This window comes from Anastrepha obliqua, chromosome 1 (assembly GCF_027943255.1).
Source record: "Anastrepha obliqua isolate idAnaObli1 chromosome 1, idAnaObli1_1.0, whole genome shotgun sequence".
Taxonomy (NCBI): Eukaryota; Metazoa; Arthropoda; class Insecta; order Diptera; family Tephritidae; genus Anastrepha; species Anastrepha obliqua.
The window spans coordinates 172,658,561-172,675,481 of record NC_072892.1 but is presented as its reverse complement, the minus strand read 5'-3'; the positions used below and the strand labels follow the sequence as shown (position 1 = coordinate 172,675,481).

The window sequence follows — 16,921 nt, the reverse complement described above, 5'->3', positions numbered from 1 at the left end:
TTTACAACAACTAAACGTGAAAAATCGTGGTGTGTTTTTATTGTCATTTTCTGCATATTTTGCAAGAAGTGTAACAAAGACTTAAAGCTAGTCATTAGCGGATATTATCTACTATTTATATATTTATGTATCAAATATACGATTTAAGACATTTTACAATTACACAAATACATACATACACATTGTATACTGTTACTGTTCATTATATTTAAGTGAGTTAAAGACCTGTTAAGTGCACTTTCAACGCTGAACTGCGCGCATAACTAACAAATCCGCCCATAAATCAACTGAGTTGGAACGCCATAAAAGCCTAAATATTAAAAGTAATAAAGTAAAGCAAGGCAAGACAGCAAAACTGCGCTTGCTTTTAGTGTAAATTGAAAAAACCTTAACAAATATTTATTTAAAATAAATTAGAAAAAAAATTAAAAAAATAATAAAAATTATATATAAATTAAAGAATCTAAAACAAAAACGTATTCAATACGCAAAAATAACAAAGACAAAATAAATTAAGCCAAAAATATAGCTACAAAGTGTAACTATTGCATGATATATATTTTTTTTATTTTTTTGTTGTTTTTTTTTTCGTTGTATAAAATCCTCAATAATTCTCCTCTGCAAAACGTCGCAAGCTAAAATATCTTTATGAGAAAGTATAATTACCAACCGTACTCGGCGTACCAGCACACCACCAACGCACAACAGCAGCAATCCGCACTAAAAACACACAAACACTCAGCGCATCCATTACATCAGCAGCAGCAGCAGCTGGGCACGTACACTTCCCGCTTCGAGCAGCAAGAAGAAATAATTTTACCGCCTCCACAGCAGCTGCCAACGCCAACAATGTCGCCACAACAGCAACTACCCACACACGCTGGTTACCAGCAGCAACAACAGCAGCAGCAAGCACAACAACAGCCAACGCAGCAAGCGCAACTGCTGCAACAACAACGACAAACAGCAGAGCTGGAACATCACAAACAGTTGCAATTACAGCAACAGCACCAGCAACAGTTGGCCAACACCACGTTTGCAGAGAATTTTGCAGCCTTACAGCAGCAACAACAGCAGAATACAGCTGGGGCTGTTGCTGCCTCTGCCGCGAATGGCAATTTTTTTCCAACGACGTCATCGCAGCCATATACGCAAGCTAACGACTATTTGTCTTATAATCAAAATAATATTAGCAACAACAACAACAACAGTCACATGCATAATTGCCAGAATAGCAATAATCCAAGAAATGCAACAAATAATGATAATCGGCTGCAACAATTACAACAACAACAGCAGCAGCAGCACCAAACGCATTTGTCATTTGTAAATAATCAAAATCCCAGTAATCGGCAAATTCAATTTCAACAAAATCACCAGCAACAACAACAGCGACCACAGCAGCTGCAATTGCCTCATCAGCCGCACATGCAACGGCTGCAACAGCAGCAGCATCAATTTCAGTTGCATCAGCAACAACAACAACAGCAACCACAACAACGTCAATACGCCAGCAATAATAATAATAATAATCACATCAATGCGCTAAGTAATCAACAACAATTGCACTTGCAACAACTACAGCGAGTATTGTTGGAGAAACAACAACAAAAATTACTGCAACACCAACAACAACTGCAAATACCAACCTCAGTTACTACTAGCAACTGTAATAATGCCTTGCCTGTGCCCGCAACCACGGCGGTCAGCAATGGTGGCGGGGACTACAGCAGCAGCGGCGATGGCCTTGCCAGCACAGTTGACGAGGCAGCCGATTGTCGATTTTCGATGGATGCTTGCGAAATTGCAAATTTTCTGGCTAATGAGCTTTTTATGCAGCAGGTAGATAGATATTTATGTGTGTATGTGGGTAGGCAAGCTGTCAGGCGAGAAATGCGCACATACAGGCGCATGCAAGCATAGAAAGAAAATGGCGCGCCAGAAAAATAATGAAACAGACATACATATATTGAATGTATCAATTTATATGCACACACAAACACATTTATAAACATTTATTTGCAGGCGTATGCTTTTATAAATACATATTTATAATACATTAGGGTGCAGCACTTTCCATACCAAAAAATTATCGGTAGTGTTTCTACATCGGATTTATGAAACCTATTATATTTTAGGACTTACGCCTAAATATTTCAGAAAAATTTAAAGATTTACGTGAGCTGGCCCGATTTGACAGGACCTCCAAAGGTCAAATTACTTCCATCATTTGACGTGATTTTCTGAAAAAAAATTTTTTACAACTAATTTTTTTATTTTTAAATTTTTTTTTAAAACTGAACTAATATTTTATAAAAAAAAATTTTTTTGAGGTATTTTCAAACTGATCTAGCTCGCGTAAATCTTATTAAGTTTCTTAATTATTTTGGCGGAAGTCTTAACCTATTTTTTTAATTAAAAAATTGCTTTCAAAGAAATCAAAATTTTATAAAAAAATGTATAATGTGTATTTATACTTTATACTATACGTTTTCTGCATTATGAAAAACTTAATATTTTAAAATTTCCGCCAAAATATTTCGGAAAAGATTTACGTACGCTGGTACTCTCAAGACCTCCAAAAATCAAATTATTTTGATTTTGTTGATAAACTTTTTGAATATTTTTCTGCACACATCTTATGCTTAATCCCTTCTATCATTTCAGGGGATTTTCTAGGAAAAGCAAAATTTTTTTACTATTTTATTTTATAAAAATAATTTTTTTAAACAAGTTTTTTTTTATAAAAAAAATTTATTTCCTGTTTACTGTACTGTTTCCACATTAGATTTATGAAACATTTAATATTCTCAAACTTTCGATAAAACTTCCAACTTTCGGAAAAATTTTAAGATTTACGTACGCTGGTCCTCTCAGGACCTCCAAAAGTCAAATTATTTTGATTTTGTTGATACAATTTTTTAACATATTTCTGTATATCACTTAAGCTTAAGTCCTTCTATCATTTGAAGCGATCTTCTGTGCAAAACTTTTTTTTAAACTTATCTTTTCTATAAACAAAAAATTTTTCCAAAAAATCACTTCAAATGATAAAAGGACTTAAAAACATTTAAAACCAATTTTTTTCTCAGAAAAACACCTCAAATGATAAAAGGACTTAAGAACATTTAAAACTAATTTAAAAAAAAAATGTTTTTTCCTGAAAATCACCTCAAATAAAATACATAAGTGGTTTTCTGTGCAAGACTTTTTTTAAACTATATTTTTTTATAAACAAAAAATTTTTCCAGAAAATCACTTCAAATGATGAAAGGGTTTAAGAACATTTAAAACTAATTTCAAAAAAAGAATTTTTTTCCAGAAAATCACCTCTAATAAAATACATAAGAGATTTTCTGTGCAAAACTTTTTTTTAAACTAATATTTTTTATAAACAAAAAATTTATCCAGAACATCACTTCAAATGATAAAACGACTTAAAAGCATTTGAAACTTTTTTTTTTCAGAAAATCACCTCAAATGAAAAAGGACTTAAGAACATTTAAAACTATTTTTATAATATAAAAAAAAATGTTCCAGAAAATCAACTAAAATGTTGCAGGTTCTTAAAAACATTTAAAACTAATTTTTCTATAAAATTGTTTTTTTTCCAAAAAATCCACTCAAATGATAAAAGAACATTTAAAACTAATCTTTTTATTAAAAAACATTTTTTTCAAAACGATTTTTTTTTCTTCTAAAAAAATCAATTTTTTTGAGGTATTTTCAAACTGATCCATCTGGCGTAAATCTTAATCTCATTTTGGCGGAAGTCTTAAAATATAATAAATTCTATAATTCACATTGAGCAACCGCTACTTTTTTTGGTGAACCACCCCAATGTGCATGTGTCAAATATTTCTTTTTCTCATAATGTCTCATTAATGTATTCACTATATATCTGCATACATATACACTTTAATACATACATATGCACCTACTCGATATTGCTATTTTATAGCACCATTTATTTTAATTCTAAATCGTCCGAGCACAGGTATTTTACTGAATTGTTATCGTAGCTCATATTTATTATTTTTTTATCGTGTGATCGTGCACGCCTCGGTCACTCGCGCACTCGCTTCTTGGCGTACGTTCAATTTGTCACATGCAGAATGCAGTGCTGATGATTTCATTTCAAGTTATTTATTTTATTTTTCTTATTTTCCTTTGAATGGTTCTGCCATTGCATTCACTTGTACAGTTCATCAACGTTTCAAACAGAGGCACAAAGATATGTATAAGTATACATATATGTATGTATGTATTTACACTGTCGATTTCGCGCATTTCCGCTGCATTTATATTTGCATAGCTTTAATTAATATTGTATGTAGTATTTAGGTCAACATTTCGTTCAATTGGCATGCCCTTTAATTGCCTTGAATTTGTCCCTTCAAATATGTCTCTTGCCCGTGCAGTATTACCCAAATGTTGCCACTAGTAATAGTAATTCAATTGATATCGAATTATGCCATTGGAATAACCAAGTGAATACACATCGAGGTCAATCGTGTAAAATGCAAAAGTAATTTTTATGACTATGAGTGACATTTAATTGGAAACTGCAATCTACGAATAATTTCAATTTGCAGTTATTTTACTGTTATTATTATTATTAATATACAATGAAGGGATTTATCACTGTGACCTGAAAGACGACTTGTGCCCCCTCCAGGTATTCAAAGTATTTCTGTGATTCCAACTTGTCCATCCAACTTTCACTTTCATATTTAATTTATAATAAAGCATTGGCACTTAAGTTGAATAATAATAGCTTAAATTAGTTTCCAAACTAGCGATATTCAACTTTATTGTCACATAAAAAAATTCTTAATAAAAAAACAACTGCCCTTTAGAAATGATTGTAATTGTGTCTTCGGTACTTTTAGAGATAAGTCTGCATACTATTATCATATGTACTCGTACAGCAGTATATACAAGGTGACGCAAAATTAATCATCCATTTTTTTTTTAATAACTGTTTGAGTAAAAAAATAACATACATTTAAATAAAATAAATAAATTAAATAAATAAAAATATAATAATTTTGAGCGATAGGAATCTTTATTTTGACCTTTGCGCGCTCCATTGCTTGTCTGTTTGTATACTCCCGCTGTCTAGTTCATAAGTGTCAAATATGTTTGACATACGACGCCATTTGCAAAAATTATAAACCTTCCGATAGAGTGATTAATTTTGTGCTACCTTGCATTAAGGTGCAGTCCGACATAGCAAACAGAATGATTTTCAATTAACCCGTTGCCGTGCTTTAACGAGTCTGACTCGTGCTGAAAATTTTGGCCCAAACATGAATATGACGAACCAGGCTCGTGAATAGATCGTCGGGCCAAACGTAAATATCACGAGCCGAGGTCGTGTAAAGATAGTCGGATCAAACATAAACATCACGAGTCTGGGTCGTGATTGAATGTTAGTTTCTATCTGTCCACCCAGAGTCACGAGCCTCATAATTGCTGTGGCACTTGGGCCCGAGTTTCGTCGAGTTTAATAGCACGGCAAGGGGTTAGTCTCACTTTCGCGTCTGAACACCGAGATGGTATTTTGGAAACTAAATCCTTGGTTTATCCGAAATAATTCGCACCTCTGCCCTGCCGATCGCTTTCGAACATTCTGTTCAGTGGATCAATATGTAAGGGGCTGCTTTAAATAAGTGAAAAGCAATGATTTTAACTAGAAAGCGTAAAAAGCTCGGAGGCGTTAAAAGTACACATCAAGGCAAGGTGATCTCATGGAAGTTGAATTTCCTAGAGCAACAATAACATTTATATGTATTTTGTTTTTGCAATTTGGTCATTTGAATGTCAAAATTTCAATGAGAATGTTAACAAACTAATAAGTTAACAACAAAGAAGTGACTGACTTTGTCATTCCAACCAGCAAATCGCAAGAAAAACTACAAATTAGCTGCTATAGCGAATTTTCCTTGTGTGAACTCGCCTTGGATCAACCGAAGTGCGACTTCTTCTTCGGCCAAAAAAGTGCGACTCGGCTTTGTCCAAAAATTGTCTAACTTTAGTCAAACATTTTCTACTTTTGTTTGTATTGGAAGAGAGCCTGCATTCAGACTTGTCAAAATCGCGAAAATTAAAGTAGATGTTTTGGGAAGACGCCACCTTCAGCATTCAATTCGCCTTAGAAATAATGTTGTTCAACTCTTCTGTGAAATACCGAAATATACTCCAGATTAAAAAAAAATGCATTTCCTCCCACAAGCACAAATGCACACATACGCACACATTTATTAATTGGTAAAACGTTTGCTCTTTCTGCTTAATTAACTTTAATTAAATTTACGAATGTAGTAAGAAAGCACAAGCGGAATAAACAACAATCAAATGTGCGCTTTTCTACAAGCCTCTCCACACCATCCCCCTAACCCAATTGCTTCAATATAATCACCCGTGAAGCAAGAAAAGTAGGTAGCACTAATTTTGCGAGTTCATCTTTAAAAATACCAACCCACAGATAAAGTAAAAACAGACGAAAAAAATTCAAAATAAATAAAAACAATGTGAACATAAGTAAATGTGCAGAAAAATTTGGTTTAAGTAGAATTGAGAAAAAACACAGAGAAAATACAGCTCGTGTAGAGAAAACTAAATCAAACACTTCGGAAAAGCGGTGAGAATTCTGTGAAAATGAAAAATAAATAAATAGGAAGAAAACAATAGAAAAAAGAGATTAGAGCAAATGCGAGAGGGTGGGAAAGTGTTCGACGGGAAAAAGTGATCATTAGCTAGGCGTGCCAAAATAGCCGCATACATGCACACACACACTCGCACACTGCTGAAAGGATATTTCCACATAATATTTACAAATACAGCATTTTGTTGTTCTTTAATGACTTTCATTTCTCTGAAACACATTAGGAATTGATAAACAGCCAATTTGTTAAGCATTTAAATTGTGAGCACGACGCTTTTATGCGTGCGTGAGGGTCAAATTGGCATCTACTATTTAAAAAAACATGCCGGAAAAATTATAATTTTAAATGTTGTTTAATTTTTATATCCGATATTCTAAATCTTAGATGAAATCGCATTTAAATGAAGCAAAAAAATGGCGGATTTCGATTTAATGATAACGGATTTGCCTTTCAAAATTTAATTACACTGTTTTACAAATTAAAATTTTTTTATTTTTATTAATATAACTTTTTTTTTGTTGTATGCAGAATGGTTCGCTGGTGCCGAAAATCGTGCTAATTTTTATATATATTTTTTTTAATTTGGTAGTATCTTTCAGACTCGAGTCTTTTTAAATTTGCCTTGTATGCATTACTTATGTATATACATATGTCAACCAAATACATATGTGTAAAATTTAATTATATTGGTTTACAAATTTAAATTTTGTATTATTATTTTTTTTTTTTATACAGAATCGGTCGCTACTTCCGGAAATTGAGCTAATTTTTATAATTTTTCTCTCATACATAAATCCTTAAATAAAAATAAATAAAAGGAAAGTTCATACTACAACAAAAACTCGCTCGCTGGTTCCTAAAATCGAGCTATATTTTATTATTTTTCTCTCATACATAAACAACTACGATTTCTTCCCATATACAGCCCGTTGCAAAATTATAAACGCGCCACTATTTTTTTATAAAAGTATAGTTCATACTACAACAAAAACTATATAATGCAAAATTTCAAATTTTGCGGAAAATTCTTCAAAAATTCATCAAAACTTTCAACCTTTGAAAATATAAAAAAAAATTTTTAATTTTTTTAATAAAAAAAAATTTTTTTCTGATATTTTTTTTTTGTTTTTTTTTTTTTAATTTTATTAATTAAAATTTTGTTTATTATTATTTTGGTTAAGTTATTTGGTTAAATCTTCAAGACTCGATTGAGAATTGAGAATTTAACATTTTTTTTGCGGAAAATTCTTCAAAAATTCATCAAAACTTTGGACCTTTTAAAATTTTTTTAAAATTTTGTTTTTAAATTTTTTTAATTAAACTATTTTTTATTAATTTTTTTTAAATTTTATTAATTAAAAATTCTTTTTATTATAATTATTATTTTTTTAATTTGTATCTTTGTATCTTTAAGACTCGAGTCTTTTTAAAATTTTTTCTTTTATGTTTTTTCATTGTTTTATTTGGTTTTACCTTTAAGACCCAGTCTTTTAAGGCACATCTAATTTTTAGAATTTTTTTAGATAAATTTTATAGCACAATAAAATTATAGGTTTTTAGTACAACAAAGTGCAAGTTTCAAGTGACTACTAAATACCGTTGATTTTTCACAATTTTTATTTAGTGACAGTGCTGACTTCTTCTTCCATTTAAAAAATTCGAGCAATGCACTTTGTATATATAAACATATGCACTTTTTACGTGCATACGAGGGTAGTTCGAGCGTTTTTCGACATAGTCTTCTACTAGGCTTATCCACTTCGTCCAACGCTGTTCTACTTTGCTAGTTCCTTTCGAATAAGAGGATTTGCACAAGTCTGAAAAACAGCCATTCGTTTCTGTAATCACCTCCTCGTTTGAATAAAATCTTTTTCCCGCCAGGCATTTCTTGCAATTGTGGAACAAATAGTAAACCGAGGAATCAGAGGTAGCCAGGTCGGGAGATTAGGTGGGGTGTGAAATGAGTTGGAACCCCATTTCCATTAATTTTGCGACCACAATTGCTGTGACGTGAGCTGCTGCGTTGTCGTGATGCAAAAGGGAAATCACTCGACTTCCTCGATTCAGACGAATGCCAAACACGAAGAAATATACTGTATATATTTATCTGAAACTTGGTGTGTGTTCTTCCAAAAGATGTTCCTAAATATAACCTCGAGTAGTGTTATCTCGCCAGTAGTGCCATCTTTATAACTTTGGTGTGACTTTTAAACGACCTTCGTACATCGACATTTCGCGATTTGGGTATTTTCATTTGATCATTCACAACTGTCTTATTTACTAGGGGGTTTTCTTTATTAATACCTTGATTTTTTATAGAACAACAGGCTTTAATATAGAAATTGGCAAAGAAATCGTAAAATTTTTAATTTTATTTAATATTTTACACGTCAAGTCTGTTAAATGCGTTACCGCAATGTATGCAACAGACTCAGTGTGACAGGCCTATTTTATACAGTCCGAATAAACTTACGCTTTGATTTCGGCTCGCGATTCGTAAATTAAAAGGTTATACGAATAGCCTTAATGTACATTTATTTCAACTATTCCTCTAAGAGTAGGACGATCTGACACGATTGAGCAGGATGAGATTCGAAGGCAACTTGAAACTTGTTTGGTCAATCCTAATACTTCTCTCAGCTGCCTGAATAGATACAAAATTATTCCGATTCCTTTCTCTGCTCCTATTGAGGGTCTATTTTCTTTTGCGGATATAGGAAACTCTCCTGTTTGATTCTAAATTTGAAGTGCTATATTTAATGAAAGCAAACAATTTGTCAAGAAATTATAAGGAAAATTAAAAAAGAATTAAACAAATTTTCAGCAAACTTTTCGATCAAAATTTCTACCAAAATTCTGGATATGGAGTTTGCAGTCCATTCAATGTTTGCACAATATTGTGCAGTTTGTAGTGCTTAAGATTTTCCATTGGTTTTTGAGAATTTTTTTTTCTGACGGTGATACACATTGTTTCCATGTAAGAAACATTCTTCCGTATAAAATTATATTTTTATAAAAAAAAAATTGTCATAACTTTACAATATATTGCGCTGCTACTATTTTGGCCGCCACTGTATATTCATATCTATTTCGATTCTCTCAAGTTATGTTGTTTAACTCAAATACGTAGTTTAAAAATATTCTTGCATTATTTATTTATTTATATTACTTTTTTTTGGGTGTTAATTACAATAACTAACATTTTTTTTTAAATTCGTTTTGCAGCTCGTTTCAATGGATGGCATACAGAGTGGTGTACCTACGTTGACCACGTCCACGTTGACACCCACCACACTACGCAGCATCGAGGAGACATTCATACAGCTGACAACTGATCATTCGAATCCGCCCTGTCAGGCCGGTTTCATACCGCCGCCCGTCAGTTCTTTACAAAGTTCCACAAGCCCGGTATTCATCGGTGGCCTACAAAACTACAACGATGTCGACACGGACGACTCACAGGCATCCTGGACCAATTCACAATTGAATGAGGAAAATTCGCTGGCGACAACAGATACTTGTAAGTTCATAAACGCTCGCATATCTAAGAATTTAGCCTCACATAAAATTAAACCCGATTTTTGTCTCTATTTTGCAGCAAGCGCCGCCACTGATAGTACCTCATTCCCGAACGGCCTCAACGGTATTAGCAACGCTTCACTCGCTACCTCAAACACATCGTCCAAAAATGATTTCACCTTATTACACAGCGCCATCGCAGCGGAAGCTGGCAAACATGCCGGCCATCTGTTGCTCACAACTTCGCCCAATAGCAGCAACGTTCATACCTCAAACAGTGCCACAGTTACGCCCGCACCGACACGTCGCAACCAAGGCGGCCGTCGACCTGCCAAAGCGACCAACATGTCACCCGAAGAGGAGGAGAAGCGTCGTATACGTCGTGAACGTAACAAATTAGCTGCGGCGCGTTGCCGCAAGCGTCGTGTCGACCAAACCAATGAGCTGGAATTAGAGGTGGATCGCTTGGTGGGCATACGCGAAACATTGCAGAAGGAGGTTGAAGGCCTTAAAGTAACCAAAAATCGATTGGCCTTCATTTTGGAAGCACATCGACCGACCTGCCAGAAGATACGTCAAGATCTATTGAGTGTGCACACCTACGATGGGCTGATTGCGCCGGCGAACAGCAACAGCAACGACAGCAATAGCAATATTATTGGAGTTGATACAACGTTGTCGTCTGTGGGACGCAGTGGCTCACCCATCGATCTCAAGCCTATCATTTTGGACATCGTACCGCGCATCAAGAATGAACCTCTAGATAGTACGCTCGACTCGGGCTCATCACTGGACCATGACGGGCCACCATCACCCAAGCGCATGCTGCTCTCCGACAACAATCCGATGATACAGCCACCATTGCCAAATGTGGCCACACTCTCTGCTTCTTTGGCTGCGGCCTCTGCATCCTTAAATACACCAATTGTGACGGCGGCACCGGTAAGTTTTGCCAATTTCGTCGCCGGCACAAGTATTGCCAACAACAACAATAACAATAATAATACTATTGCGACCAGCAGTGCCATTACAGGCACATTGGTTGCGCCGCACAGACAACTTTTGAGTGGTAGCAAGCAGCGCCCCAACTCGTTGCCAACAAACCTACGCAGCCAGGCACAAAATCTTGCTCTGAACACCGAACGTCCGCCAACAGACATTAATGGTGTAGCCATACAAACGCCATCGACTGGCATGTTCAATTTCGACTCGCTAATGGATGGTGGCACTGGACTAACACCCGTCTCAGGCCCCCTAGTACCGACTTGTTCATCGCAAAACAAACATCCATTGGAAATGCAAACGCCTACCAGTGAGCCATCGAAATTAGTCAGCTTATAACAATAAAAAGAACAGAGAACAATGCGGAGCGGAGCAGGCTGGCGGATGAAGCGTTGGTTGGAGGAGACATGGTGTGATGGAGATGATGTGGAGGAGGAGAAAATGCGCCGGTCGAAGATTGAAATTTTTTCCAAGAGTATTTGTGGTATTGTGGCGTTGTGTTAGTGAAGCTTGAGAAGTTTTACAAAGTTGATGCCAGGTAGCCAGAACCAACAACAAACACTAAGATATATGCTTTAAAATGTATTGAAACGTGCCGTGTGTGCGGGCGGACGGTGCGTATGCGCAACCTATAACGCAATAAAAATGGGAATCAGTTGCAAATATGTAATAATCTATATGTATATGTAAAAATATGTACTTGTATATGTTTCGAAACAGATTTAACGATGCGAATGTTTTAAAGCGATTTTTTCTTCATTTAAAAAATCGACAATTTTGTAGAATCATTTTGTGCGTAAACGAATAATTTTAAGCAGTTATAGGCAAGGCATTAACACTAACATACATATAAAATGTTAAGTTTTCTTTTGTACTTTGTTCACATAATATTTTTCTAAAAATTATCTTCAAACTTAGTTAAAACAGAGCGAACATAGTAGAGGAAAGGAGAGGAAACGAAGATGGAAATCGAGGAGGTAGCAAAGCGTTAGTTTATGAATTATTATGCATTGTATGTCTATTATTACTTGCAAACACAAAAAAATTGTTGTTGTACGTTTTATGACTACTTTCTATTTTTATGTTTATGTTTATATTTTAAAAATTCCAATTATTTAAAATTTGCAATTTTGCTTTATCCAATATAATATTTAGCTTTATATTTTATGACTTTTTTGCCCATTTGAAAAGAGGAGCATAGAGCGTAAATATGTTTTAGTTGCAAAGCGTAGACTAATCGACGCTGTATTTTTGATTTAATTCATACTAAACAAATTTGTTAACATTTTTGACTTCAATCCTTGTGTTTTTTTTTTTTTTGTATAAAGTTTAACTAAAGGAATTGTGTTTAACGACATTAAGAAGGCGTTGTGATATTTTTAATAAAAAAAACAGAAAAAATAAACAAAAAAAATTATATACATATATACATATGTATTGTATTTGAAAACAAAAACAACTATTATGTATGTATGTTGAATGCAATTTATAAAATTTAATGCATTGATTTAACTTAATGAAATTCACTGTAATATTAACAAGCAAAAAATACAATAATATTGGCAGAAAAACCGCATGTGCAAACCTTTTTGAGACAAACAGTATCAACAGAACAATTGGAAATGGCCTTTATAGCAACAAAGAACTAAAAAATGTGACATTTTTTTATATTGTATTGATATACATATATATATGTACGTATGTATATGCGCTTTGGCACCCAGAAAATTTAAGAAATATTAGCAATTAGATGATAGGAAGTCAAAAATTAATTATTGGTATGCAAATATATGTACGTAAACGTAAATATAAATTAAAACACAAAAATGTGTAGTCATTGCATTGTACGTATTTTTCGTTTGCTAGAGTTTGGCTTAAAAGCGCTTAACTTTTAGTAAACTGTATGCTTAAGCAATAAAAAAATAAAAATTATTTCATTCTCTCAAGAAGGTGAAAAACACTTACATACATACAAAACGTCAACAAACACGTGCATATGTATGTATGTATATGCAAGTATACGTAGGTATGTATGTGCGTAAAATTGTGCAAAAGTGTCTAACTTTTAGTTGAGTTGCTTTTGTATTAATTGTAAATTCATTTTTTTTTGTATTAAAAAACGAAAACAAAAAATAACCCAAAAGCAATCTTCGTATTTTTGTAACAGCGAATAAAAGTCAAATAGTTGAAAATGTAAAAACTTTAAAAATGAAAAGAAAAGAAAACCAATAAAAACTAAATAAACAACATAAAATAGGTTTTTCGCTCACCACGCCTCCCCTTGGCGCTATGAAATTCCATGGAATCGTGAAATGCAATCCTATGAATGCAGGAATGCCAATGAAATTGAGAGACCGTAATGTATGTAGTATATTAACGAAATGGAAAACAAAATATATACATGTGTGTGTGTATACATATACATATGTACCTACATACACATGTGCATGGTACTCGTATATATTTATTTGGAAATGTATGTATTTCAGTACTGTATGTACATATATATAATAATAAAAATATTTAATGAGCTGAGCGCAAACTTTTGCAATAATTATACTTTAAGACAAACACCAAACTCAAAGAAAACTAAGAAAAAACTAAATAAATAAAACAAAAAACTGAAAACTGAAAAACGCTTTCTATTTCATTTTGGAGAAAGAGGAAATTATTGCCATGCTTTTAAGGTAAGTACGTTTGTATGAGCGACCGCCGTAGCCAAGCAGGTTGATGCGTCATTGCAATACGAAAATGCACAGATTCGAAGCTAATGGCGCGAAACACTAAATAATAGAAAAAGTTTTTGACGTGATAACGTCTTATAATTCGATTTAACAGGCTGCACGCACGAAAAAATGTGCCGTTACCTTGCTCATTGCCGTTACCTTGAATGAACTGCAAGCGAAAGCGCGGAACGAACAAAGCAAACGAACGGCAACGTTCGACATCTTGCTTTCTCCTACTTTAGTGAGCGTATATATGTACATATGTATATGCGCATATGTGCATATATAAATTCACGTATTTGTATTTGCATATGCCTTCTTATTGATTTTTATTAATTTGATTTACTTGAAGAATTTAAAATAAAACCAAGTTCGTTAATAATACCTGTTGTTTTAATGTTATTATTATTAATTTTTTTATTATATATGAAGGAAAAAATGTATGGTAATATTTACCATATCCCTTATAAGATATGTTGTATACTAATATATGTATATAAACATGCATATACATACACAATTTCGCGCAATTTTCAAAAAGAACAAATCTATATGTAAAGATGCATACAAGTCATATGGACATATCAAATATACGAATCTATTCCGCACGCAAGCAAATGTAAGCTAATGTGCTTGAACTGCAAGCGAGAGCGCGGAACGAACGACAAAGAGCACAATCGGCCGCCGCGTTCGGCAACGTTCGACATCTGGCTCTGTCCTACTTGAGTGAGCATATATATGTATGTATATGCGCATATGTAGGTATATAAATTCACATACTTGTATTTGCATATGCCTTCTTCCTGAGTGCATGGTAATGAACCATTTCTCTGTTGAGAATAGGACGATGATAGGAAAAGTAGGAAATGAAAGGGAGTGTTTCGAGTGTAAAGTGTCTTGAAAAAGGCAAATCGATGATGGTGCCTCTTAGTGTTGTTGACTTATTAACGTCTGATGCACAATCGAAATTGAAGATATCTTTCATGAATTTGATAAGTGTTTCGTCATTTTTCACGTTTGTGTAAATGTAACTTGACCTATTCCATTGCAATTCCTTTTACCTCCTCCTCTATATCCATACAAAATATCTATCAAACAAATAAAATTAAAATTTTGTTTTCAAAATTGCCACCATTCCATCAATATTTTCTTATGACGTTGTCACGTTAAACTATCGTCAGTAAACCGACTTTACAGACAACCTCTTTTTTTCTAATAACGGTCGCCCCTCGGCAGGCAATGGCAAGCCGCCGAGTATATTTTTGCCATAAAAAAGCTTCCTATAGAAAACCATCTGTCTTTCAGAGACGGTTTGACTCTATAGGTCCCTCCACACGGCCAAACACCCAAAAAGCGTGCAAGCGCCAATTCTGTACAGGGTTGCCAATACTCGACGAACCCATCTGGCAACCCTGTACCTTTTGACAGAGACGTCAGATCGCTTAATGACATACCGCGTTGGAAGCGTCAGTCCAAGCAGATTTTTACCATGGAACAGTACACGCCACGCGAGCGCTCCCAAATTGTTGAAATTTACATTCAACAAAAGAAGTCAATTGTGAAAACTCAACGTGCGTATAAAAAATTAAATAATGTGAAAAGTGCGCTTTCTAAGAACACCGTTAAACGTTTGTACGAAAAGTTTTCGACTGGTGATCTCTTTCTAATCCAAAGAGGCCAAATCAAAATCGACCAAGGCGTCGCCAAGGACATCCCAAAATCGCCGTTCTCAGCAGTTGGGCATTGCTCGGACCACTTTACGAGGACCACAACGAATTATCCGCATTGATTTGCATTTATTCCCGTATAAGATTCAATTGACGCAAAGATTGTTGCCTGCGGACAAGCCTCGTCGATTGGAATGTGCCCAAAGAGTCATCGAAATCCGTCGGTTCCGTCGAATATGGGCAACCCTGTACATACAGTGGCCGACAGAAGTCTTAATATACCCCTGTCTTGCGTTGTTTACAAAGTACAAAAATTTTGCTTAAAAATGTGTTTATGCAATTTCATTTGAAATTTTTCTCTAATCGACTTATTATTATTAGAAGGCCATTACGCACTGCGACCAGAGCTGATCTACTGTGAAAGGCTTATTTTTGTAACCCTAGAGTTTTGGGCTTTTTAAAAATTTTAGCACAATTTTGGGTTTGTTGTTCCAAAGATTGCATGGAGATACTACGATACCACCAAGGAGATGAAGTCTCTGTTTGCCCAACGCAGGACATTCACAAAGCACATGTTCTGAGCTTTCTATGTGCATTTCGCAAAAGCAGCAGACATCTAAGTCTAAGATAGACCAATATTATTTAGATGATACCTCAGGCTGCAGTGACCTGTAAGATATCCTGTTAAAAGACGCAGATCTACTCTGCTTAGTGAGAGTAGCTTGTCAGATATTTCTTTGTTGGGACTTAGAAATAGTTTGGCTTGACGCTGACCTTTCTTCTCATGTCTTAAAGAATTCATTAATGTGGGTTTTGTGAGTCCACAGAAAGGCTCAGTACCAGTAAGTTGCATATTTGCTCCTTGTTTTGCAAGGCCATCAGCCATTTCATTTCCCTCATGTCCTTCATGTCCCGGAATCCAGCCTAGTGTTACTATGTTGAAGTTTCCTAACGTGTTGAGAAGGTTTAGGCAATCATTTACCAATTTAGAGGTGATAGTTGTTGATAGAAGGCCTTTTAGAGCCGCTTAGCTATCAGAAAGTATGTAGATGTGAGTACCTCTCATTTTCCTTCTAAGGCATTCTCTCACATATATTTCAATGGCATGTATTTCTGCCTGGAATATTGTTAGGTAGAGTCCCATCGGAATCGAATTTAGGCTCATTGATTCCTGCGCCTGTTCTAACATTTTCCAATTTGGACTCATCAGTAAACCATAGCTGAGAGCCAGATTTGAAAGTGATAGAATTAGTTCTCCAGTCTGTGCGTTCATTAATTATAACTTGGAAGTTTCTGAAAAGTATCTATTTTGGTGATAGTATATCATCCCTATGAA

At 34.4% G+C, this 16,921-nt stretch overlaps 1 protein-coding gene across 1 annotated transcript; it reads left to right on the top strand.

Moving 5' to 3' along the window:
- Positions 1-421: 421 nt before the first annotated feature.
- Positions 422-12,084, top strand: LOC129241181 (transcription factor kayak). The gene is made up of 3 exons (XM_054877387.1): positions 422-1,842; positions 9,897-10,191; positions 10,270-12,084. Exons 1-3 carry the CDS (start codon positions 649-651, stop codon positions 11,529-11,531), a joined length of 2,751 nt encoding a protein of 916 aa, XP_054733362.1. The 5' UTR covers positions 422-648; the 3' UTR covers positions 11,532-12,084.
- The last annotated feature ends 4,837 nt before the right edge of the window (positions 12,085-16,921 follow it).

Bases quoted from the DNA above. Each gene is read 5' to 3' on its own strand.
- LOC129241181 (XM_054877387.1), top strand. From the start codon at position 649: ATGAGAAAGTATAATTACCAACCGTACTCGGCGTACCAGCACACCACC. The intron at 1,843-9,896 runs GTAGATAGATAT...TTCGTTTTGCAG, and splicing joins ATGAGCTTTTTATGCAGCAG to CTCGTTTCAATGGATGGCAT. The intron at 10,192-10,269 runs GTAAGTTCATAA...TCTATTTTGCAG, and splicing joins GCTGGCGACAACAGATACTT to CAAGCGCCGCCACTGATAGT.